General features: G+C 38.0%; 1 protein-coding gene across 6 annotated transcripts in view; it reads left to right on the plus strand.

Moving 5' to 3' along the window:
* The window catches only part of INPP4B (inositol polyphosphate-4-phosphatase type II B), a 267,108-nt gene that overhangs the window by 139,900 nt on the left and 100,394 nt on the right, over positions 1–26,814 (plus strand). For all 6 annotated transcript variants that reach the window (XM_071753780.1, XM_071753784.1, XM_071753782.1 and 3 more), the window contains 2 exons: positions 22,426–22,476; positions 25,184–25,263. In XM_071753780.1, coding sequence (XP_071609881.1) covers positions 22,426–22,476; positions 25,184–25,263 — 131 coding nt within the window. The remainder of the gene's footprint in view (positions 1–22,425; positions 22,477–25,183; positions 25,264–26,814) is intronic.

Below are 26,814 nucleotides of genomic sequence, written 5' to 3' on the forward strand. Positions count from 1 at the left end.
AAATGAATTTCTAGTATTCTTTCTTTTTTTCTTCCATATGAGGACTTCCATTGTAGCTGAAGATTATTTTAATGCTTATGGGTTGAATTGATAAAGATGTTCAGCCTGGAGATATTTAGTTACACCCAAAGGTGCCAGTGGGCTGCTGTATGGATTCTAATTAAGTCAGGCACCCAGTTTTTTATTTTTCAGCAATTTGAGGTTTATTTTCCATGTAACTATTTAGGCACTTTTCCAACTGCCTGAAGAAATCTGTCTGCATCTTTCAGACTTTACATAATTTGAAAAACATGACCTGAACTTCTCTAAGTTGGTGTCCACTGCAATATCTCTGTTAGAGTACAGATGTCCATGTGTCAATAAAAAATCTATATGCTTCATGAACTTTCAAGAAAGAGGTCAAGCTCATTCTCAAGAGCTAGCTGACCAGTGCTTTGGGCTGGAACACATTCCTGGCCAGCAGAATATGAATACTTGTTTTCACAGAATCTTTGGACAGACTGGGGGAGAGAGGTGTCTCAGCATCCAGTCCTTGCTGTGCTGGTTATTCTACAAAATCAATTTCAAGAAATCCAGTTATGTGGTTGATTAGCCCTGGAAAAAAAAAAAAAATTAAAAAATGGAAGTTAACCTCAGGTTTTAATGCAGTTGTACCAGGTGCATGATGTACAGTGGGGCAAATACTGTGAGGACTGAAGATCAAGTAAACAGCTTAGGAATATAGAACCTGGAAACCCATGTCTGGCAGATTTACAGAGAGTCAGCAGCATGGCATCAGGGTGAGTTATTTTTAGGGAAAAGCTGCCATAACTGTAATTGAAGTAGTAATTCAGAAGAACAGACTGTTTCCATTGCAACATTTTGGATTGAATTCCCAAATATTGCTAATGTAATATGCAGCTTCATTCACACTTCTGTTGGGAAACTGAACAGGGATCACTGTGTCTCATCTCAGTTGTTTTAACATTGTGTTCTTTATACTTGAACACACAGATGGTTACTGTACCATATTTTTGTCTTATTTTACCTGCACAGAAGTAAATTGTTGAAGTTGGTTCTGATTTCACCTGCCATTTACATAATGCCTTCTGTATTTTGTGGTGGACTGTTCAGTACAAAAACTTGCTTTTTCTACAATACTGTGGAAAATTTGTGTATTCACATCATGTTTGGTTTTGTTTTCTAGAAGGTTATGAAGACTTCTGCTGCTTAGTTCTGTGGGTTAAAACCATCTTAAAACTGAAGTTGAGCTGACCATTCAGAACAGTGAGAAAAGGTGCACTGAATCTGAATGATACTCAGCCTTGAATTTTTGTTTTGAAAGAGGTGAAGCAATAGTATGTGTTTGACAAAAGGGAATTTTATTAAATAAAATGGTTAAAGACAGAAAATTTGGAGTCAACCTGTGTCCTTAATGAACAACTTAGCACTAAACTTTTGAGCTGAGGTGTAAGTAATGCCTTCATTATTCCTCTTAGAGTCACAGGAACATCTGTGAAGGCTGAGATCCTCTTTGCTTTTAAATCTTTCTTATACAGAACCAATGGAAAGGAAATCAGTGTTTAATACAGCAGTGAGAATACATCTATGAGAATTCAGCTCTGTCAGCATGTCCTTTCTAAATTCTGTTGTGTGAGTTTTGCTTGGCATACAGGCTGGCTTCAGGCTAAATAAATACAGATTGAAGGATGAATTTGTAGAAGTATCTGGGAATTTTGATGCAGGAATCTCTTATGATGACAGTGTAAATAGATGGCATCATGAATGTTTTTGTTATTTTTAAAAATAGGTAGTAATTTTTATGTGCTGGAGTTTGGTTTGGTTTGTGGATTTTTTACATTTAAAGTAAATATGGACAATAGGCTAATAAGAAATGAGGAAAATTGTGTTGAAAAAAATCTGATCCAGTGCCCATACGAGTGTGTGTAATTATCATAACAATACTGTAGCTATTAAAAGCAGGGCAATGCTCCTACTCATTCATGCACTTCAGGACCAAACAGGAATTTGGGTTTGTCTGAATCTGTTCCACTGAATATTGGTTAAAAATGATTGCAGGCTTCAGAGCAGGCAGGGTATCTCTGCTCTGGTCCAGAACAGCAGTCATAGCCTTTAGGGCAATGGAAGAATAACAATGGGCAGTCAGTGCCCAAAAGAATTCAAAAGAGGAGTAAAGCTCAAATTTTTCAATTCCATTAAAAATATGGTCTTCTGGAGGGGAGAGTTCATTTCGGTTGAAAATTAATCTTTTCCTGAAATTGAAAGAATTATGTGGGGTCACAAGGTGATCTATCTTTGAATGGTTTGATATTATCCAGGCTCCAGTGACTTGTACCTATTTTATCAGTATATGCTAAGATGTCTTACATCAAGTGTAAGTGAGAACATGAAATTGGAATCTCCATTGCCCTTCTCCATCTAATACCCAGCAGCCCTGGTTTTAAAGTCTGGGGAACACAGTAGCCTTAGTTTAGGTAGGTGGTCTTCTTCTTTCCTTTTGGCTCTTGTTTTCTAAAGCTAAATAAACTTCAGCCATTTTAGTCATCTTAAATCACCTCTCCATTCTTACAGCATCCTTAATCCTGTTTCTGGAATATGAATGGGAAGTGTTCACAGTATTGCTGGGCAAATAGAAATAAATTTCCTGATATATTTGAAGTTTTTTGTTTTGTTTTTTTTTTTCAACTTTGTTCATGCCTCATGCTCAGCATGCTTTTATGTCTTAAAGTCTTTCTGCTTCTTTTTTCTTTTTTTCTGAACTCACATGCCATTAGCTTGTAGAGAAAGTGCTAGTTACTTACTGAATACATTGCCTTGTACTTAATACAGCTTTGCTTCTGTTACATCTTTTACATGTAATTCTTTCTGTATCCCATTGGTGGTTTAATTTTTATGGATTCTGCCTTTTAAATATCATTATAAAACTTCTACAGTTCTTGCCAGAGTGTTAAGTGAAAATCAGAAATAAAATCAGTGCTGCCACTGAGTCTCAAGGAACTTTCATTACCTTTTCAACCCTACCATTTCCTGATTAGCTAGTCTGTTAATCTAATTTCTTTCCAATTGCCTAATAATTTTTGAAAAGGCACTATGTCAGATGTTTTATTGGAGTCCAGAAGATGAGGTACTGCATTTCCTTGCTCTAGACAATCTGTTATCTTATTGAAGTCAAATGAGGAATCAGTTTGCAGGATCTCTGTTTAATGAACACGTTTTTCTTAGGAGAAATATTTATATTTATGTATAAACACCGTGGCATCCATCAGTAATACAGTCAGTCACTGGGAATGCAAAATCATAACCACATCTTAAATTGTTGGAAAGGCCTAGAGTAACTTTTAGCTGTTAGTACCATGGCAACCAGACTGTCCACTCCTGTCAGCTTCCTGGGGTTGGAAAAGTCTAATTGTGAAGAACTTGAAATGCTGTAAACTGGTGGGCTTGAAGAAAAAGAAGATGCAGAACTTCATAAAAAAAAGATCTAGATCATAACTGATGGGGTTCTGGAGTGGTTTGTTTTTTCCTTTTCTGCTCCAGAACATTTAAGAGGCTTGACATCTGTGAAATCTTTGAAATTTGAACTTATATTTTTAATCTTGAGTCTAGCATCCAGGGTTGGCTTCTGGTTTCATCTTAATTGGTGGTTTATATTCCCAAATACATCCAAAGTTAACCATGTCAGTCATAGTTTTGATTTTCTTTTTACATTGGGCAACCCAGCTGTATTTCCATTTAGAACCTACCCCAGTTTATTAAGAAAGTGTTTCCAGCAGCAGCTCTGTTTGTATCTCAGCCTATTGATGTGTCCCCATGGCAGAGAGGTGTTTCTTAGGGGTGTTACTTTAGTGACCTGGATTTGCTTCTAATTCATATTGGCACAGCCTGGAACTGCTTGTTTGAAGCATGGTATCTGCTTTGCAAAATGATGTATTCCTGTTTGGAAAATACCCGTTAAGCAGCACATTTTTCATCACACTTACTGACTTCTCTGATTACTGTGTGAACAAAAATCATTCTTTCTAGGAATCTTTCTTTCTAGCTTGCTGTCATCCAGCTGAATTCTTTTTTCTTAGCTGAATCCTTTTTTCTTAGCTGAATCCTTTTTTCTGTAAGGTGTCTTAAATGGGCTATTCTGGGTGTATCACAATTAATTAAAATGATCTGTAATTTTGTTCTTTTTGTTACGATCTCGAAATTGCAGTTTTGAAATCAATTTCTTGTTACCTTTTATACTTCTTCCTTTCTTAGGTTGGCTTTGAAGAAAATAGCTGTTAGCAGCTTAGATATTGTCAGAGCAGAAATGATACTGGTGCACTGGCATCCCCAGAACCCCTGCAGAAGCCATGTGGTTTACCTTAGCAGTAAAGTAACTGCAGTTTGCACAGTTTGTTTAAATGACAGGAATATTACTGCATCATTTGGTGTTGAATTTAGGGAAGGGAGAGGTGGAAGTGAAATTGAGAGTTAAGATGCTAGGCTGTTGGTTTTATAGTAAAACCTGTGGAGTAGCTGGTTTTCATGTGATAACAAGTTCTGAGATTGTAAAGGAAAGGTGATCAAGAAGCCATGGCTCTTGAAATAATTTCACATGTAGTCCATCTCCAGTCCTAAGTGAGCATCAGAATTCTTGAGAACAAGAAGATGCTCATAGCTCTGAGGTGGTTATTATGTTTTTCTAACCATGTTTCTAAACCCTCTGAGGAAATAAATTGCTTGAGTAGCGTGAGGAATGAGAGACAGTGGGGAAGTTCTACACCAGAAGTCTCTGAATAGCCTGGCTTCTAATGTAGCTGGATTGCATGGCCAAGATCCATGTTTTTCTTGGGATATTTCAATTAGGTCTTGGGCTTTGAAGAGGTGTTAGGATAGTGCAGTGGTTGGAATACATAAATGTGTTCCTTGGGGGGGGGGGGACCTCCACTGTGAGCAGAGGAAGGGAGCTGAGTAATCCTGTAGTATATGGAATGGGAGACAAGAGCCTGTGTTCTTAGTTTTGCCCCAGACTTAGTTTTATCACAGGCAAACCACAAATTTTTCATTTCTCTTCTGCAGAGGCTTTGATTTCCCAGAGCATGAGACAAAATATCTTTGTGCACATGGCTAGGAGCAGTGTGTCAGGTAACCAAGCTCAATGTCTGAGCATGGGAACTTTCAGGTTGGGCAGTTAGGGAAGTGGGGGATTGAGGAAGGAGCTTCTGCCTCAATAAAATGTGGGAAATACCTTGATGTTTTCCACAGCAATGCATGCAATGCTCTATGGCTAACATCCCCTTTTCACAGAGGATACTGGAAAAAATGCCAAGCTTCTTCCATCTGTGTATCCTTTTTCATGTTATAAGAGTATTTGGTTGCAAGGAAACTCTCTTACCCAGTACAATTCTGTCATTTTTATTGTACTGTGTAATTTTAAACAGGACTCTGGTAAGTTTGGAGTCTTTGATACACTACTCCTTGCCCTGTTTGGTTGTTTCTGCATGCAGCTGTTGCATGAGTCTGGGATGTTTCAAATGCTTCAGTTTGATTTCTTTGTTCTTAGTTAAAAGGTACCCGTGCTTTTAGGTAATGCTGGTAGCAGCTTGGATACCAGAGATCTGAATTCCAAGTGGAAAAAGTCTTTCTTCCTTGGGATGTCAGCAGACTACCAGTGGCATTAGAACTGAGTTCTTCTACTGGTGCAACAAATGATTTGCACTTGGCTGGGTGCACTTTTTCATCTCTTCCAAAAAGCAGGATGGAGCAAGAGTGCTGTAATTTAAAAAGTGTCTCAGCAGCTAAACCAAAAAACAGGACTGCAATATGTTTGTTATTCTTCCTCAAAGGTTTACAAGTGTACAGTAATAAAGGTGGTAGAGGCACATTGTTTTGTGGCTGGAGTTCCTCTGCCTACCTGAAATGATCTGGCATCTGTCACAGAGAATTGGGAGCTGAAGCATTGCTGAAGCTTCTGGGTTTATTAATCCTTTGCTGTAGGAAGGGATATCTTGGGGTAGGAGTCCTACAAATTGTTGTTATGGATTCTGAAGAGGAACGTGATTAGAGCTGGCATTTAATTTAGTTACTAATTGAGCTACTTTTAATTTAAATGTTATTGGGTATAACCTTCGCTGGAATATTTTCTGTCATCTCCTTTTTTTGCCAGCTACTCCAGTCAGCTACTGGAGACTTCAGCTTGATAATTTACTGCTTCTTGTTTTCACTTCTGAGTGTGGTGGTGTTGCTCGTTTTAATATGCAAACATGTGGAGATTTGTTTTTTCTTTAAATTGAAATGTGGGTGTCAGACCCTGCTGATCTGTTGTACAGGAATTCCTGTAATTTGCAGGAGCACAAAGCCATTTGTGAGGAATTTTTGTTGTTGTTCGTGGAGAGAACAGATCTTATTCTCTGTAAGTAAAAAGCAGGAAAGTCAGGAGTAGGCTACAGAACAATCACTTAACTCCCCCTGGCATATGTGTGTTTTCATGGAAAACAACACATTTTAGAACAGTGATTAAATATTTGTATAACACCAGTTTTCTATGGAACTTTATGAATGCTGGCATGTAACACCCAGGAATATGTTTGGCCCCATGCTGTGGTGAGTGTTAAAAGAAAGCTGAAAGGCATATTTGTGACCTTGCATCATTTTGAATTTGAAATACTGCAGATCCAGTTTGCAAAGGCTTTAATCAAAAAAAGCTGGAAACGTGAAACTTTAGAAAAATGGTCAAGACTTCATCTCTGATGTGAACTTGAGCAAGCCCAGAGTTCAATTTCTGATTACTAAAAGAGAAAAAAAAATCTAAGTAGTGGAGCTTTTTTCTGTGAAGGTGTTCAGAATAACCATGTTGACTCCTAGTGACTCAAGAGCAAATGTATTTGTTACACTTTAGCTGTGCCCCTAGGTTACAAGAGGAATTATTTTGCCATAGGTTTCATGGGTTGCCAATGGAGCAGGACTTATAAAGAATGTGTTGGGAGTCTTTGTTATCAGTGGAGGATGTGGGAAATTTGGGACAGAAAAGGTGAGAGGGAAATATATTGCTGTTCATACAATGGAACTGTGTAACTGGAAGTGGATGGTTTTGTCTTCTGGATGGAGATGCTGCTGGAAACAGACTGAGCCTTGTCTTAGGAAGTGTGACTTTCTTAAATTATATTCCTTACCTGTGTTTTAGTGGTGGGAAGTGTTTTACAGGCAACATTGATGTCTATAGATTTTCTTTCTTAGGAAGACTACTGAGATGCTGCTGCCTGTATTTCTTAGGTGAAACAAAACTAGAATAGTAGCTCTCTCTAGATCTTCAGCATCTGTGACTTAGTGGAGTAACAAAAAGTTAAAATAATTTATATATATATATATAAATATATATATGTTTATATATATATAAAATAATTGTCATTTTTAAGAGTGGCTTTTCAGCAGGGAAAAACTGACAGATTTTATTTCCCCAACTATTCTTTTGGAGTTTGTATTTGGTTCTTGATGGCCACTGTAGTAGTGTCAGGAGATCTCTTGAGTGTAGACACATGTCAAGTGAAGTAAATGACTATAAATAATCTTCAGTGAACACAGAACAATTAATAGGGTATCTTTGGCCACAGAACTAATGATGTTAATGGGAAGTACTAGTATTTTTAAGAAGAAATTGAAGTTAAGAGTAAAATAGGCTCTGTCATTTGGATAATCCATGGAAGTAACAAGCTGATGCACCAAAAAGTACCCTGGATGTATGTGTCAGAAGTATTTCCAAAGGCTTCTACCAGCTGTGTTTACAAACACAACTACAAAAGGGGAAATGTTCTTTTTCTGTGAAGGGATTTTTCCCACACACTTCCTTTTCATGCATATAATATCAAATAGGGTAGTATTTTCTTTTTATTTTATACATCTATTGTAAAGCTTCATAATAATTGTATGAAAAGACTTTTGCAACAAGCCTCAGTGTTAAATTCTTGGTAATGAGGAACAGAGTGGAATTTTGGCATATCAGCTCAGGAAGTTTTCTATTTGGAGGAGTGCATAAATCCTGGAATATTACTCCTGGTGTCTGATCCTTAGTAGTACTGTCAAGGCTGAGATGTAAATATCAGCTTGCACCTCTCTGTGTTCATCTCATGGTTGTGGGAAGGGAAATCATTCTTCTAAGGCAAAAAGACACCAGAAAGTATATATGTTGCAGCTGATATGAGTTTTGAAGACAAGCACAGTGTTGGTGTTTGGCATCCAACCAATTGGTGAGCCACTGAGTGGTCCCTCTGTCACATCTGGTCAGTTTGTCACTCTTGTGTTTGTGAAACATTCTTTATTAATTTCTTTCATAGGGTCTTGGTTTCATGGGGTGCTTATGGGGTCTTGGTTTCTACTCTCTTATAAAAGAAAGCAGGCAAGTATTGTGACCTCAGAGTAACCTTCAGATTTCTTGGGCTCTTGAGGGGCATTTATATATGTTCTTTAAGCTGTCCCTCTCCATATATATGCAAGTGCAAATTAAAGTTTTGTGGAGTGATGATAGTGCAGAGAGCAGTGAATAATTCACTGCCTTTCTGTGCCATGATCTCTGTGTAGGAGGATGAGAATTTTAAGCTACAGGGTTTAAATCAGATCTATCATACCCATTTCTTTACACTAAATATTATCTTGAGCTGAAGCCTCACATGCAGTTTGAATCAATGCTGGGTTTTCCTTTTAAAAGAATATTCAGCTCTTATCTTTAAACGTGGACTTTCAAAGAAGTCCATATGTGGTTTAGTTTATGAAGGGAGTGATGTGCCTAAGTTCCCTGATGCTGGTTTTATTCCACTCTGATATTTTCAAAAAGAAGGGATATTGAATTTATAAAGCGTGTGGGTTTTTAGCTGCTCTCTGAAGTTGCTTATACTGACAAGATAAAAACTAATGTTCTTGAAAAAGTATTAAATTAGGTATTATTCCAAGATCTCTTGTTCTTAAAACTGAGTGGAATGACTTCATGAAATCACAGAATTCAATACAAAAAATACCACTTTTAGACTGTGTCCACTGAAGTTTTATAAAATGAGGTTGTATACTTTGCTTTAACCTTTCCTTCTCATTCTTGTAACTGAGTAAAGATGACTTCTTATGATTTCTTATGCAAATAGAATAAATTGTAATAAATATGTATGGGAATATTTTTGTTGGGGTTTTTTTCAGTTGAATTCTTATCCCACTATGTTTTAAAATATTTTTCCATTGATAAACATTTGTTAGTCAAAATACTGGAAAGCATTTTGCCCTCATATTCTTTCTTTTGAGAAGTGGAAAGCATAGAATGAACCTATGCATCCTTTATAGGAAGTTTTACGATGGGGAAAATATTTCAGTATTCATTGAAAACAAATTCTGACAGTAGTGCTGTGCAAAATAATCATCAAATTGGGTAATACATATAAAGAGGGGTTTTTTTTCAGTCTTCAGAGTGGTGTAGTATCTTGTTATACAGGCAGTTTTATTAATGAAATTTATAAAATGTCTCATTCCCTTCTTAAGTTATACTCACTTTCTACTGCATTATGCATCTTTTCATAAAGTGTCATTTATCATTAAGCAATGTTTTCCATTCAGATTAAGCCATTGCCTATAAAACTAGGAAATTCTTTTTTTTATTGCTTTTGCTTTAAGTTCTCCTTTGCTTTCATTTGGGATAAGTGCTGAAATGTTACCTCAGAATAGAATGCTTTACTGAATTAGGATGTTCCTGTTCTCCTTATCCCATTTCTCATGTTCCTCAGCTTTAGTTTGGAATACAGACAACTTGCAGCCTATTTCTCTGGTAATTTCACCTGTCCTATATTTAAATTTCTTTGTAGTTGAAAAAATGCCTTGGTAATTGGGAAGGAGGCCCTGACTAACACAGTATTTAACACAACCCATAATACAGTGCAATTAACTGTTCTTGCATTTGATTAGTAACAAATTTATCTGACATGAGAGCAATAAATAAATGCAGTATTAGTCAGAAGTTCCCTGGCAGTTAGTGAGCCTGACTAAATCTGTGGTATCAAAACAAGCCAGTCCCACACATATGTATTGCATTTCATGTACTTAATGGTAGAAGAGCATCACACAACTCTTATAAGTCCTCTGCCATGACTGATATCCAATTTATTTTTCTATATATCCACTTTCTTCTGAGCTGCTTTATCCTCTTCTCATTTGTAAAGTAATACATCTGGGGGAGTGGATGAGAGTGGTTTTGGTTTGAAGATAAAGTATTTCATGTCATTTGCTGAGGAGGTAAGAGGGGAGTCAGAGGATGTTATCACCTCAGCAAGCACTGTTGGAGGCAATGAAGGATGAGAGAGTGAAAAATAATACTCTGCATCAGAAGTGAAAGAGCAGCATGGAAAATATGAAAGAGGGGAAAGCTGTCACTGGAGATGATGCTATAACTTTCCTGTCTGCTGGCTGGGGCAACTTTATTTAATAAGCTGTAGTGCTGGGCCTGACATTCAGGTTTTTCATAGGAAATATCTCTGGGGGCTAGAATGGAGATGGCTTAACTTTGAGAAACCAGGAAAAATGACAGTGTCTATTTTCTTACATAAGTTACAGCAATTTGAGAGTGGCCTAAGGGTCTATAGGGGTTGGTAGCCTTTTGTTAGAAGCAGGTACAATGGAGGGAAAAAGTTTTCAGGAGCAAAAACTTTCTTGAGGTTATTATGGAGACTGTGCCAAAAAAGTTTTGTTTCATCCCGTCCCATATCAGGTCATCTAATACCATGCACTCTCTTTCCCAGGAATCAACATCTTACTGGATTTCCAAATAAGAAGTTGCAAGATCAAAGCAAGGAAAAAAATCTGTAACTGAGTTGTAAAAACAGAAGCACAGTCAAATTCCAGACCTAAATATTGTTGCTAAAAATCACGTTCCTAATATTTTCTATTTGCTGATAAAGCATGGGAAACAATCCCAGAAAATTGCCACTTCTCAGTTTTAGGAAAAATTTATTTTTTTTTTAAGTAGTGAAAAATATTTAAATATATTTGGCATTTACTCTGAACCTTGGGATCTTTTTGCATCATCACTATGTCAGCTCTGAAAGAAACAAATAATTACATCAAAATATTTACATTATGTCTTTATTTACACTTTGTGATTCTTAAGAATCAGAATATAATTATTCACTACATATACAGAATATAATAACTCACTGCAGGCAGTCATGACTATCAACTTCCTGACCCTTAGTTATCAGGCTGAAAGTAGGGTGCTCAGAGTTTAGTCAGTTTTAACAAAGAGCTCTGCAAGAGCTTAATCATAGCTACAGAAAAGGATTTCTGTCTTGCAGATTGCAGTTGTGTTTTTTTAAAAATAGACAATTTAGTTGGGGGGAAGAACCTTTTATCTTAATACAGCAATTAGGCAGAGTGACACATACTCAGGTGAGAAAAAAAATAGTCTTTCTGTAGAATGTTTCTGAGATCAAAAGGATGTGCATTTTTATGGAAGAGACTAGGAATATAATTTCACTGATAAAACAGTGAAATATGAGGTAATCTGAACATAAACTTTTCTCTGTTACAGCTTTGCATTGAGAAGTAAAGGAATGATGTGAATTCTGCCTTGTGCCTTGTAGGTTGAAAACCACATTGAGGTTGCTGCAGAGTCAAATAGGCCCCCAGTGGTACCTCTTCCACTGGTACATCCTGCTTCTTGCCTTCAAAGCAAAAACTTTGATTTTGGGAGAGATGAGACATCTAGAAATCACTTCTGAAGCAGCAGGGAATTGATTTTGTAAATAAATAAATACACAGCCCCCCTTTCAGTTTATCTCAGAAAACAGGGGGTTGTGCAAGGGTCTGAGCACTATCAAAGACTGTTTAAAGATGGCTTACTAGTAAGTTATTTGTTTGAGTATTTATGTACTTAAGACCTTAATTCCAGTTATGTAGATTCCTGTTTTATCCCAAGAACAAAATGCTTTCCCAAATGAAAAAAAAAAAAAAAAAAAAAAAAAAAAAAAAAAAAAAAAGAATTTGTACATATTTTCTTCATAGATAGTTTTGGCAATTTTTATATTTGGATAGTTGAGGATGTTTATTTTCCCAGGATCTTCCAGAGGTTCCTGTGAGAAAATTCCTTACTCCCCTCAAGGGTTGGGAGGTTAGCAATGGGAAAAAGCATGTGGGAACCTTAAGCTCATATTCCTTATGTCACATTCTCATAACAGTACTGCAGTCCTGCAGGTTGGAAGAACCATTATTTAGGGAAGCAGAGCCATAATCTTGTTCAAATTGACTGCTTTTAATAGAGGATTCTGTCTAATAAGGCAAAGAAAGCAAATCTTATAGCAAGCCTGGGAAAAAAAATGCACTCCCTTTCATCTAACCTATATTTATGCCTTCTGCCACAGTAAATCTGATGAGCAGTTTTACCCAGAGTTCCTCAACCCAGGAGTGAATTACCATCCCTTAGGTACTTCTGTCAGAAGAGCTTTGTCTTCACTACTTTTAAAACATTATCACCAACTGTCATAAGCACAAAAGAAAAACCTTTATTGACAAATCTCATTTTCCCTGTTTTTTTTTTTTTGTTTTTTTTTTTTTTTTCTTCTGGAAGTATATATGAGACTTCTTCAAGCTACGATTTATTAGAGAAAAATTTGGTATGTGCAGAAAGTTCTCTGCCTCATAAAGAAATAGGAGTTGCCAGCTGAGAGAATTTTTTTTACCCAAAGAGCTTCTTCAAGGCACTCAGTCTTGAGAACTGGGATGAAAAGCAGGAGTTGCCAAGTACATGAACCTGTGTTTTCTACTAATGTGAACTTTTTTGATGAACTGAGACTTCATGCATGGGAAAAGAAAAATTACATGAAGGCTAATTAAGGTAAATTAGTTGATCCAAGTGTGATTGAGCAGCAGATCTAATGCAGTGCAGAGAAGCAAACTGGATTCCCAGAAGAGTCCAGAGAACTGTGTTAAATACACACAGGTAAGGTCTCTTCTGGAAAGCTGCCAATAATGTGATCATTCTTGTTCAAGGAAGATGAATTAGGAACAGATAGGGTGGTCTGGGGAATGGAGAGGCAATTGTATGACAATGTATTGGAAAAACTTGGCTTATTATCCTAACAAAATGAAGGAAGAGAGGGCACATGATTCCTTTTTCCTTAATACATCAGGAGGCCAGTGTGAGGAACAGAAAATCATTACTTAGCTAAAAGACCCCGTTGGCAGAAGAGCAAATGAATATAAATGCCCCATAAATAACCTGGGCTGCAAATTAGAAAATTACTCTGAGCTACTATAGCAATCATTTTTTTGGAATGATCTTCCAGTCAGAAGGGTGGGAGAAGAAATTAAAATAATTTCAAGGTGCAGTTAAAAAATGTTTGAAGGGGATTTTGCTATGTAGTGTCTGTGACAGTCAAGTATTGAAGCAAATGATCTGGAGGTTCTTATAGCCCTGTGCTTTTTTTTTGGTTTTTGTTTTGTTTTGGGTTTTTTTGTTCTTTTTTTTAAAATGTCAGGGTCTTGATTTCTTCTCAAACTTCTATGACTGTTTTTAAGGAGAGTGGACTTAGTTAGAAAATGTGTACTCTACATGGTTTGGGGTTTTTTTTTCATACAGTAGGGCTAAAGCAGCTTTCCCTGCTTCTCTCAACATCTTCTATCAATCTCCTCCATCTGTCCATAGGAATGTAGATGGATTCTGTAGGGGGATGTTGTTAATTGTTTTAAAGTCTCTGCAAAAACTCTTTCTGGTCATAGCTCTGCTGAAGATGTGTGTAGGACTGAAGGAAAATGCATTGCTGGAATTCCCTGAGAGTCACCAAGGTGGAAATGAAGAAGGTAGAGACTGAGTGGCTGAGCAGAATTGATCAAAAATGTAGTCTGAAGAGTATTTTATTTATAGTATTGAAAGACTTGGACCTGTTTAAGGCAGCAAGGTTTTTATGTGTTTAGTATGTGAATACCTTCTGCCATTTGAGTGAAGGTTGCAGTCAGCTGAGGAGCTAAGAGTGTTGGAAATACCTGTACTAGATGCAAATATAAACTTTGTTTGATTTCTAGTAAGATTTCTGAAGAACTTAGTGCAATTTTTATGGCAGTAGATACCAATGATGAAATGAAGATGGTAGCAAATGCGAAAATATCCTGTTTCTTCAGTAAAGAAAACATGGGAATTTCAAATTGTTTTATCAAGATATTCAGAATTGGAGTAAAAATTTACTGAAGTTTTCATGCAGGAGATTGTGCTCTGGTAATTTAATAATATTGCTGGTGAGCTCATGATCTGATCAGTCCAGCAATATTTGTCTTCATTTGGGTTGTGTGTCATGTATTAAAGTCAGACTGTATTCACTGGCTGTTCATCAGACAACTGGATGTGATTTCTCCACCTTTGGCTTATATCCTCTCAAGTGGCCACTTAAATACATGGTTAGAGTACAAGTTCTGTCCTTGGCTTCTCTAGCATGATTTTTTGGCACAGGTTCTCTGATAATCATAATGGAGTTGTGGTTTGGTTGTTGGTTTTTTTTTTTGATTTTTTTTTTTTCCCTGTCCAGCTACCTCAAGCTCTCAGCAGTGCTGAATACTCATTCTAGGAAGGCTTTTTCTCCTGCAATTCCAGCCTGAACACTTGGGATATAGTCTGCTCCTTCAGGGAAGTGCTCAGGCTGACAAATTGCCAGATCAGTCCTGGTTTGCTCAAGCAGTATCCACAGCTGAGGGTGAGGAGGAAACTGTGAGATAAAAGCCTATATAAATATATATATTTCTGTGTTCTATTTTTTAATGTGTTCTGGAGTGAGTATTCTTTGGGATGTAATTTGTCAGAATATCTGGGTTTCCCTGGCTGCTGCTAACTCTTGCCTTTTTCCATATTGGATTGTGGAGTCTGTCTCAGTGATCTTTGGGTGATGGAACTGAATAACCAGCCTGAGGTGTTTGCCTTTGAGCAAGTGACAACTCCCCATAGGCTTGATCATGCAAACGAAGAGCCAAAAAAGCTGAGGGATGCTCCACCAGTAGCTTGCTGACAGAATTTGCCTTCTGGGACATTTCACAGTGAAAGCAAGGAGGGGAGAGCAGACATCAGAAGCAGATGTTTGCAGTGTGCAACAGACTTGAAAGGAATTCCTGGAAAATCAGGGGGGAAAGAGCAACTGGCCTACTGGCCTACAATTACTAAAAATATTATGTTGTTATATTGTATTAATAAGTAAGGAAATGCCTTACTTACTTACTACAGAAGGTTGATTTACATGGCTGGGCATTGTTCAAAAGAATTGAGAGATTATTTCACTACTAGTGGTGTCACAGTTTAACACTGGCCTGGCAATTAAAGCCAATAACAGATGTTCTCTATTAATCCCCTTTTCCTCCTTGATAAAGAAAGGAGAGAGAATAAGGGAGAGAGACTTATGGCTTGGAAACTAAACCACACAGCTTTAAAAAAGTAGTAATGATAAATAGGAAAAATTACTAAATATATACAAATATACAGGAAAATTGGTACCACCTTCCTCCCCCCTTCCCCTCCAATAACTCTCACGTCACCACCGAGGCTGCAGGGCAGCCCTGGGAAAGTCCAGGCTGGAATCCTGGGGTCAGCAGCAGTTGGGAGCTGGAGGCAGGAACACAGGGATTCAGGCTGGGATGGATCAGGAGCACAGGCAGATGGAGGGATGGAATCCTCCCAGGATGCTGAAGCAAACAGGGACAGGGGAAGCAGGAAGGAAAGGAAGACGGGGTTTGACCCTCGTGATCCCTCAAATTTATACTGAATATGACATGTATGGGATGGAATCCTCTGTTTGGTCAATTTTGGCATCTGTCTTGTCCATTCCTCCCCAAAGGAGGGTTTCAGGTTCGACCTCTTTACTCCTTCTCTCCTTCTGGAGGGCAAAATGCTCCTCAGAGCTGAGCAGTGTCCCTGGCTCTGCACACCAGGCTCTGGCTGTACCTATAACCATGGAGTTATCAGTCCCAGCAGCAGCCACTGACTGAGAAACTTGCTGTTAATTCCAGCAAGTGCAGCTCCTTACAAGAGACTGAGCTGAAAGCAAAAGCACAAGACAGAAAATCACCTTTATCCTGGCCCAACCCAGGACAAGTGGTCATTATAGCAATTGTAAAAATTTTACTCCTTTAAAGAAAAGGGTGACTAAGAAGCAACCAACCAAACTGCAGCGAGTTATTGGCTCTGTCAGTCACCAGTTCTGCTGTGGCACTGCCCTGTCCTGTCCAGCTGTGTTGCAGCAGAGCAGAGATGGGGTTTCAGCCTCCTGCAGTGCTTTGAGCCATCACTTGTTGTCATTTCTCCATGGGTGCAAACTGTGTGTGCTGAAACCTCAGTGCAAAGGTCTTTTGCTAGCAGCACAGATCTGTAGTAACTGTTAGCTAAAGGTTAACTGGGTACCACAATCCACGAGTTTTTCTTCTCCCTGAAAAGCAGTATCCATCAGCTGGCAGAGGCTCTGTACCCTAAGTTTCAACAAACTAATTGCTGGTAGCAGATGAGCATGTAATGGTGTTAAGGCTCAAATGTTAATTAGTTCTAATTTTTAAAGACCATTTTTTGCTTTTCACTTTTAATTTCTCATCTGACTTTACAATTGACAGCTCTTTCTCAGTGGAAAAAAAGCTGTTTGAAAAAAAGTTTAAAAAAATCAAATCTAGTGCTTATGCTGTGTTCTACATTAACAAGGTAAATAAACACTTTGTTCCTTCTATTTTTTTTTTTATTGCACACACTGTAAATGTATTAAAGATTATTTAGATTTATATGGATAGATTTGACAGCTTTTTCATATTTACGTTGACTCCAAAAGATAAATCAAAGTTAGGACTTTGTCTTCAAGGACTAGTTATTTGTCATATGAAGAGATGTGGAAAAGAATAGACCTAGAATAGAGGGAGGTGGTTAATAACTGTGCTTCAAATGTGTGATTTTTCAGCTTGGTGTATTTCAGTTTTGGGGCATACTGGGGAAGAAGCTGTGTGTGTGATGTTGGTGTTTTGTGAGAGAAGAGCATTAAGAGGAGCTGCATTTTTTCCTCCCAGCTTCAGTACAATCTGCTCTGGGTTGTGTTTGTGAATTTGCAGACTGAGTGGCAGCACCTGAAGCTGGGACTTGTGTGGAGTTGGTCCTGTACCTAAGATGTAACCTGCTCCTGGGTTAGGAGGAGGTTACAAGGATCTACAGTGGCTCCTTCTATGGTTGCAGTTGGAATTTTTGGCACAGAGGCAGAGGGCAAGGCAGTGCAGCTCTGATGTGGCTGGCAATTTTGCTGAGTTAATCAGTTGTGGTGGATCTGAGCTGTTTTTCTGCAGTGTGGCCCAAAGCACTCGTAATGTATAGATTTTTCTGCCACTTGCTGTGTTCCAGCATCCATTTGGATGTTGCAGAGGTGGTGTGTTTGTTTGTGATACACAGAGTTCCTAAGCAATCTGTTAGTTCTGGACTGTGGATTTTAGTTTTTTGCAGGCAAGTCTGATCCTACGTTCAAGCTATGATCCTATGTAAAAAAACAGACCCTCTCTCTTTGTAATTAGATTCAAGGCTACTCTGGTTTTTCTCTTGTTGTTCATTCACCTGGCTATGCACCTACATCAGCTCTGAAATTCTGTTAAGCTTGGTCTTTGCTCAGAGGAATCTCATAGTGCTTATCTTGTGTTGGTACTCTTGGCTAAGAAAGCACACAAAGATGCAATCTACAGAGAGAAGAGGAAGATACTCAGTTATAGAGAGGCTGGAGGAAAAAAAAAAGCAGTTTATAATGATGCTTAGAAACTGGGAAGCTCATATTTTTTCTTATCTTCATGTTATTTCTTTAAAAGTGTACTTTGAGGTAGTAATCTTTGTGCTGCACAAATGAATACTTCTAACTTCCCATTCTGCATGACATTTATATAACAAATATTATATAAATATATATAAATGATGCAAAAGCATTGCATTAAAGTTGATGTAGCTTATTAGTCTTCAGTGATTTTTCATCCTTAATTATAACATGTTAGTGTCTCTTAATTTCCCATTGAACCTGTAAACCCTGCAACACCATGCACATGCCCATTGAGAAAAGAGTTTCTTTTTTGCTTTATATGGACTCTAGGAAATAATAGTGCCTTAAAGGTTGGAAAATGACTGTATTAGCATTGTCCTCCATCCAATAAGCAGGAATCCAGCAAAGTACTGAAGGAAGTGTTTCACTTTGCTGACCACAGTATGTTGATAGAACTTATCAGCTATATGATGAAAATAAATAAGTTGAAAATGTACAGTGCCTTGTCAATATTTTATTTAAAAAATGAATGTGCAGCACGTAGGATGGGATGTATCTTGTCAAGGCTGATTGATATTGATATTATTGCAGAACCTGGCACCAGTTACAGCCTTTCAGCTCATCCAGCACATATGGGTGAAGCTTGAACTTTTTTGACTGAAAAGTTACAATACAGATACTCTGAGATTTTGCTGGGTGATGAAGCAGGGCCAGCAGGTGGTGATGAGGATGGGCACTGACTGTACATAGGAGCTGTCTGTGGAGCTGTGGTGGTTGTGTCAGCTGAGTTCAGTGCTTGCTGTAGGTGTAGAAGGGTTGGTGGTGGAAAAAAAGGTGCAGGTGGTCACTGTTCCAAAGCACCTTCAGCTAATCTAAAGGTAAAATTGTCTACTGCCAGGATTATTCTGAGGGAGTGAGTTGTGAATGCTTTTCTGAAAGGTGTTGGAAGTGAAAGTCAGTTTTTCAGTGACTTTTCAGCAGCCTCTCTTAGTTCTGCTGTGATGTGGTGTGTGCCAAGTTATTGAGAGGTGCAGGGAGCATGGAACAGTGGTGACAGAACAGAGCATGGGAACAGCCACCAGCAAGAACTGGGAGGTCAGTGACAGCCACTGATGATGTGATGAGGTAAATCTGGTTTGATTTGATTTAATTGCATGAGGTGAGAAAGGATCTAGCATTATTTCTTTGCAAAACTTCAGTGCCTTCTGAGTGTGGCCTTTGATCATAAGATGGAATTCCAAGGCTTTAACTGAGTTTCACACACAAGAGTTTCAGTAGTGATCATGATTCAGTCATCTAAACTCTGACAGGGTTGTGTGGATGTGGCTTAGATTGCCATGAATGAGTGAAAGAAGTGTTCTTGTTCATCATATAAAACTTCCTTATACTAAAGGCCAGTTACTTAAAGCTGAATTTAGCATTTCTCCCTAGAGGAATTCTATTTAGATTTGTCTGTCTATAAATGCACTCAAAAGTACAAGGAGAGCTCCTCATTGCCTGTAAATGAAAATGAAATGTATCTTCAGAATCCACTCTGGTGCAGGAGTGTTCTCCCTGGTCTGACAATCTGTACCCTACACAAAAAAACTGGATTGTTTTACAAACTAAATTACTGGAATCAGTACTTGTCTCAAACCTTTTGCACTTGCCCTAAGTGGCAAGCTCTTTGTCTTTCCTACTTTTCTGATCTCTTTTTCCATCTCTTCTCTGGGAAGGTAAGGCTGTGATGGGTGTTATTCCAGGGAAATTTCTTCTCAGCTCAGTTCAGAGGTTTGCAGTTTTTCTCAAGAAGACCTAGAGGAAAAGAGAATACTGAAATTCTAATGGAAGAATGAATATTTGAGACTAAAATCTGCCTTTTTGGTTGGATTTTTTGTAGTTGTATTAGAATACTATTCAGGCCATTGGGGAAAAGTTGGTTTATGGCAAGGTATTAGAAAGTACAGCACTTTGTTTAATCAATGTACTGGGAGACTTTTTGCTCCTTCAAATACTTTGTATTTCTTTTGTGGGGGTTTTTGTTTGGTTTTTTTCTTTCATTTCATGGATTGGGACTAGACTTCATTTGTTTCTTATGTTTGATATTTGGTTGTGAAATATTTGACTTTGTGTTTGCACAGACGTTTGCCTAGACCTATGTGGACATCTCATAACAGGACTCTAAAATTGCTGTGTTTTGAGAATTAAGGAAGTTTGGTAGCTCAGCCAATAGGCAGCAAGAAAGGGACTAGGTTATGTGTGTTTACATACACATATATGACTTTTTAATGACTCATATATGGCTCTTTTTAATGAATATCCTAAAACTGTGTCTCAAAAAAAAACCAAAACCAAACATGCACACATTTGGATTAAAAAAAAAAACAACTCCAATTTCCTTTCAAGAGGAACAGGTTTAGGAGGGAAGAGAGGGTCAGTGTAATGCCAGTGTCCCCAAATGCAGTATTTAAGTATATTTGGCTGTATGACTACTGGTTATGAAGTGGTTAAAACAAAATGGAAACCAAACAAAACTAGTTTAGAACAGAAAACTGAAGTTTATGGATACTTTTTCTAGAGTTTTCATTGTGAGATTAATGAAATTGAGCTTGGAGCTGATACAAGCAACAGAATTTTTTTCCATATTTAACTTAATTTGGAATGACAACACGTCTTTTGGTTATATGGAAGGCTTGTAATTGTGGGTTTGTCAGGTTTTGTCATCTCTTCCCATTTTTTAACTGGGTCAGAAAAATAAAAATAAGTTCTTCTGAACTGAGATTTATACAGCAAGAGAAGGAATGAATAGTCTCTGATTCTAAGGGAATGTTTAATTCTCTTGATTTCATTAAGTGAGAGGCTTCTTGCTTTAAAGTACCTTTGTGTCATAGAAAAACAAGTACATATTTTTAAACACTTGCTGAACTGCTTCTGGGTTACAAATACATTTTCTATAAGTCTGTGATAAAGAGGAAGATTAATTCTTAAATAATCTATTATTTTTTCTTGAATAAATACCCATAATAATTAGAAAATGGAAATAGCTTTCTTCCATGGTGGACCAAATGTTAGCTGTTTGAAGTAGTATATAGTACAGATTTTTAGCATCTTAAAATGAGGCAAATTTTTTGGTCTGGTATTGATACCCCTTCTTTCTTTTAAGAAACAGTTCTGCTTTCAGTTATTTCCTCCATTGCCCCAGACCCCAAAGAGGTAAAACAGGTATCACCAGCAAGGAAATATCAATAATTTTATCTTCATTTGTCACTGAAGTATTTACAGGTAATTTTTAGACAAGAATTTTCTGTTGAAAATTTTGAACAAATGTTCTGTAGAAAACCAGATGCCTCAGAACTGCTAATGTTATGCAAGTGGAAAAAATCCAAACATAAAATTACATCCAAATGAGGACTCCCACAGATTTCTAAAGTGTTTTTGCCTTCAGTAAATTAATTACAGCATTTCTTTACTATCTTCAGCCTTTTGTAGAAAAAAATATTTTCACTGTAGAGAGCCAACAAGTAAGAGCTGACTGAGAAAAGCTATGGTTCTACTTTGTCATGTCTCTGTGGTAGATTTTGTGGCCCTTTCTAATAAATTTTTGTCTAGGATACCAGACAAGTAAATTTATCTTAATTTTAAAGGAGAGCCTTCTTTCTATAGTAAGTTGCAACAAGAATAAAAGAATTAATGGACACATTTGAGGGCCTGGGTCAAAACGAGTCTTTTGCTGACAGATGTGCAAAATGAATTTGAGTTTGGAAAATCTTGGAAATCAAGCCAAAAATTTGTCCTGGGGGTGGCCTTGCTGTGAATGGTTATCTGTTGTTCAGACTAGGTAACCAAAAAGATGTGAATGCTCAGTACATGTCCCCTGGTGTCTTGCTGAAGCTGGCATCCTTTTTATCAGCATGCTAATCCCAAAGGCTGCTTTCACTCAGGCAAACCATGCTTGAGGGGTGTTAAGAAAGGTTTCTTACACTTTTTCTGTCTCATTTTTCCTGTTTAATCACTTCTCTGTTCTCAGCCAACATTGAACAAGAAAATCATATAGTCACTAAACCCTCTCTCCCCAAAAATCTGTGCCCTATTTTGGGAAATACAGAAGGAAGTCAGGTTGCCCAATACCTTTTCTTATGAAGTAGTTCTGTACAGCAGCAGCTCTGCCCTGCAGAAAATCCAGGGACAACTGAATGGTTATTACAGGGGGGAATACAAGGACTTTCCCACTCTGAATGCCTACAAATACCTGTCACCTCTAGGATGCTCAGGAGACAGGGCTGGACCTTTTGTGAGACTGGGGATCAGGATGTGTTGCAGATAATCCTGCAAAGGCAAGAACTCATTTGGAGAAAATGTACTGTTTTCTTTCATTCCTGGTTGGAAATTGTGGTTCCAGATAACTCTAAATGAAGAATTCTGGCATTCAAGTTAGGGCTAAAGAGTCTGATTTAGGAAAGGGAACAACTGAGAACATTCTTTTTCCTTTTAGAACATCAGGAAAGTTCACAGTGATAAATGGGTATTAGTGAGAGACTTTCTGCACAGAAAATATTGTGCCTAGATTATTAGTTTTTATTAAAATATCTATGCATATGTACCTCCCTATGAATTTACCTCCAAAATATATAAAGTATGAAGAAAGTGTGTAGAAAAAATGCACAACAGAAAATAATTTTTCATGTTCTATTTCTTTTTCTTCCTCTCTCAGGTCCGCACCAGTGCCCTACCTGACCACAAGGACCCAAGAGCAGATGTTGGAGTAAGTTTGGTGTTTATTTTTTTTTTTCCAATAATGATTTTTCTTTTTTAACCTTGTCAACAGACACAGATGCCCAATGAAGAGAAATGGTATTATGCCAATGAGCTGAACAGGAGCTGGCAAGCTTGTTTAATAACAGAACTTGGGTTAAATGAATAAAAATCAAAGCAGGAATAATAGTCTCAGTTATCAAAGTAATCTCAATCACATATTTCTTTAAAATCCTTCTCAGCTGGGACTATCCTGAGGCAAGCACAGCTATCTAGACTTCCTTCTACTCCCATACAAGCAATCTGTGTGAGATTCCCAGTTTGGAATGGAATTTCCTCAAGGAGCCTGGCCCTGTTGCTTTCTGGTTTTCGTGTGCAGGGTGTAAAAAGTTTTGGTGTTGGGCTTAGGATTCACTTTAAGGCAGTACACTGGTTACACATGGAGGTCTTATTTTTCTGTATAGGTCTGGAGAACTTCTGGGGAAGGGGTTGGGATGTCATTTCTGGGTCTGAGAAGGCTGTAATCTCCCAGATAATTATGGACACCTCATAGAGGTGGGAAATACTCTGCTGGACCAGACACTGGTAGTGCAGGTGTCAGACTTGTGTCTGCAAACATTCAAAATAACTGGATTGTGAAATCTGTATCTTAAGGTGTTGACCTTCCTGCATTTACCAGGGCTTTGTTGGCAGAGTTTCCAAAACTTTAGCTAGTGTTTGAAAAATCTGTAGCTTGGCAGCAAGTTACTGAAATAATCAATGTGTTTCAACTTTTCATGTAACAATTAGAGACTTTTCTCTTTGGCTAGCTGAGATTATTCATCAAAGTACCCAAGGCACATATCTTAAGATTTATAATTGTTAAGTAGCCCACCAGCAAAATTACAGAGGAAGATTACTCTGTAATTAGCATTAAAGCAGCAGTTCTGTTTAAAGCTTACTTTTCAAGCCTCTCCACGTCACATGTGCAAGGTTAGGATGGTTTGTAGGCTGACAGTTCAGGCCCCAGGGAAGACTATTCCCATCTAAATCCATGTGGAAAAGTATTTCCAGCATTTGAAATAAGGCCCCTTGAACAGTTGCTAGCAGAACTGTCTTCATTTGGGTCATGAATTGTTCACAATTTTATTTAATTTTATTCAGTAATGCAAATGACTCCTAATTGAATTGTCAGGAGAAGAAAACTTTATTCTAAACAAGCATTAAAATACAAAACAGACAAGTAAGTAGAATTTTCTAAGCCCATAAAATGATTTTCCTTTAATTCCATGACCCTGGACACTTGAAGATGGTTGGTGGGTGCTGTCATCAAAGCTCCTGGAATGTGTGAGCACAGAGTAATTGATTCTTAGCCCTGATCATACGAGGACTCAGATTTACAGTTTTTAACTAGATTTATAGTTGTATTATGCTGCAGAAAGAAGCCTCAAGAACCTTTCTCAGTTCCATTCCAAATATCCCTCTTCCCCTTTCCAAATGCTAAGGTTGCAAATAGAAACACTTGAATGACACAAACTGCCAGAATAAAGACTGCTGTATGGACATTTTTTTTGGGAATGTGTCCTTTCTGTACTAAGAAGGATACACTCTGGTAAGGAGGTAACTGAGCTAGCCCTGCTACCAGGGAGTTTTAGTGCAGAAACTCTGCCATGTTGACTGATCTGCAGGAAGACAGAACTATCTTTGCATATCCCTGTGAGTAGCACCTTGGATGTATTTCTTGTAAAAATACTTTTCATTTTGGCAGTGAAAACTAAACGTGATCTTTGCTTGCACACCTGGGATATTTTTCTCTCTCTATTTCCTGTAGGCTTTTTTTCTTCCTCACTTCCTGTTCAGCACTTCCCAAAGACTTCCTTAAGCTCTCAGATTGTGTCTTTTTCTTTCTTCTTTGAATACTGAATATCCAGCTGGCCTTCCTGAAGGAAAGCAGGCTGCAGGGTTTTATATTTTTTTAACCAGAGGAAGTTAAAGCTTCTTCATAGCAGCAACTTTTCTTCTGTCTTTCCCTGGGGGAAAGTTACTCTCTGCATGCAGCCTCAGAGTCTGTAATTCCTCTTGAATTTCTATGTCCAACAGCATATATAATTTGCCCTAAAATTTTACTTTGCCATTTCAGTAGCATAGTATAAGTAGTATAATGTGATAAAACCAACCTTTTTGTACTTCTTACTATTTTCTTGAAATAGTCAATATGATCTTATGATCTCATTGTAATCTACTAAAAGCAAGTGATACTGAGTTGTATATTTGAAAGACAAAGGGATAGAAGAGGGCTGTAGATTCTTATTTCTTTCCCACTATTCCTAGGGCAAGAAGACTCCTGTTGGCCAAGTTGTCCAAATGAGATTTTAGCACTATGCAACAGAATATCAAGAGAGGTTAAAAAATAGCTAAATATGAAAAGATGATGCATTTGTTTTCCTCTTTGCAGTTTTCTTGATGATGTTGTAAAAATTATTTTCATGGAATAGTAAGAACAATGTTGTTAAAACACAGAAATAGCATTTATTGTAATCTAGAAATTAGAAATAGAAATAAGATAAAAAAACGTCAGAATTTATTTACTGATAATCATGGTGTTACAAATTTTTATTGCATGGCATGTCCAGATAGTATCTTGGAAAGTAGTAATTTTCTAGGTATTAAAGAAAGATTCCTAAGTCTTTCTGCTTTTTTTTTTTTGTTTGTTTGTTTGTTTTTTTATTTTTTTGTAGCGAAGCTTCCTGGGCTGTACAACTTTTAAAGTAGGAGACTTGGTGAAGTCAAAGGAGCAACAGCTGACCCTTACCCTCAGGTAAGTGTTTTCCTCTGTTCTAGGAGTAATCACTGCTGACATGTGAATGATTGCTGCTCGACTGTGTTTGAAAATTCATACTGGTTCAGGTATATTAGATGTCAACTTAAAGTGCTTCTGTTTCTTCCATGCACAAAGTCAAAAATGAATACCCATTCTTTAATCTGGGATTTTCCTTGTGTCAGAATAGAAAAGGTTAGTAATTTCTCAGTATGATAACCTCTGGAAGAATTGCAGGGAACTTGAAATAAAGGGATTTTCTCTCAAAGTTCCCTTTAGAAAGGAACATGAGGTTTCCAGTTTCATTTGATGTATGTGGTCTTATGAATTAATATTAATTAATATTAAGGTGATGTATGATTCTAATTAAAGACATTGGGTACAGAGCTGCAGTACAGTCAGACCCAGTCATCAGCTGCTAAAGCTGGGCTGAACTGTTGTTTCTTAAAGCTGTGCACTGAACAAAAAAATTATGCTTTCACCCCCAGTACTGGCTTGGATGGTTTAAGATGAAACAGGATACAGATAAAAACTTTTTGAAGATTAGGGGGAACTTTTTAGGTGGTGATTTTTCAAACTGAATTCATTGGACTTTATACAATGCATGGATTTTCTTGAGCTGATTTTTGCAAGCACAATGGAGGTTTATTTGGGATTCCTGGGGAGGTACATGTAAGCTTCACAAAGCAACTGCCCAAACTCACCCTGTTTCTATGCAGGCAAAATTTTGGGAGGAAGGAAGCTCTGCCTAGGAAAACTGAGATGCTGGTGTATGTTCTCTCTGGATTGTTGTACATTGGTGCTGTAGAACAGTTGTGTCACATTCTTTATCCTGAGCACATGAAGCCATCCTTGAATTGCCCCTGTGCTCAGCCCTGGGGAGGCCACACCTCGAGTCCTGTGTCCAGTTCTGGGCCCCTCAGCTCAGGAAGGAGATTGAGGTGCTGGAGCAGGTCCAGAGAAGAGCAAGGAGGCTGTGAAGGGATCCAGCACAAGTCCTGTGAGGAAGGGCTGAGGGAGCTGGGGGTGTTGAGGCTGGAGAAGAGGAGGCTCAGGGGAGACCTCATCACTCTCTACAACTCCCTGAAAGGAGGTTGGAGCCAGGGGGGGGTTGGGCTCTTTTCCCAGGCAACTCTCAGCAAGACAAGAGGGCACAAGAGGTCTCAAGTTGTGCCAGGGGAGGTTTAGGTTGGACATTAGAAAGAATTTCTTTCTGGAGAGGGTGATCAGACATTGGAATGGGCTGCCCAGGGAAGTGGTGGATTCTCCATCCCTGGAGATATTTCAAAAGAGCCTGGATGTGGCACTCAGTGCCATGGGCTGGGAACTGCAGCGGGAGTGGATCAAGGGTTGGACTTGATGATCTCTGAGGTCCCTTCCAACCCAGCCAATTCTATGATTCTATGATTTATGACCCATTCAGCAATGTTGTAAGGCTGCTGCACTAACTCAAGGATGCTGCATTTCTCTGGAATGGAAGCTGCTTGAAGTATTTTGGCTTCATTACTGCACCTGCCCTCCTAGTATTACAGTAGTAGTTGCATGTGTTTA

Source organism: Heliangelus exortis, chromosome 10 (assembly GCF_036169615.1).
Source record: "Heliangelus exortis chromosome 10, bHelExo1.hap1, whole genome shotgun sequence".
Classification (NCBI taxonomy): domain Eukaryota; kingdom Metazoa; phylum Chordata; class Aves; order Apodiformes; family Trochilidae; genus Heliangelus; species Heliangelus exortis.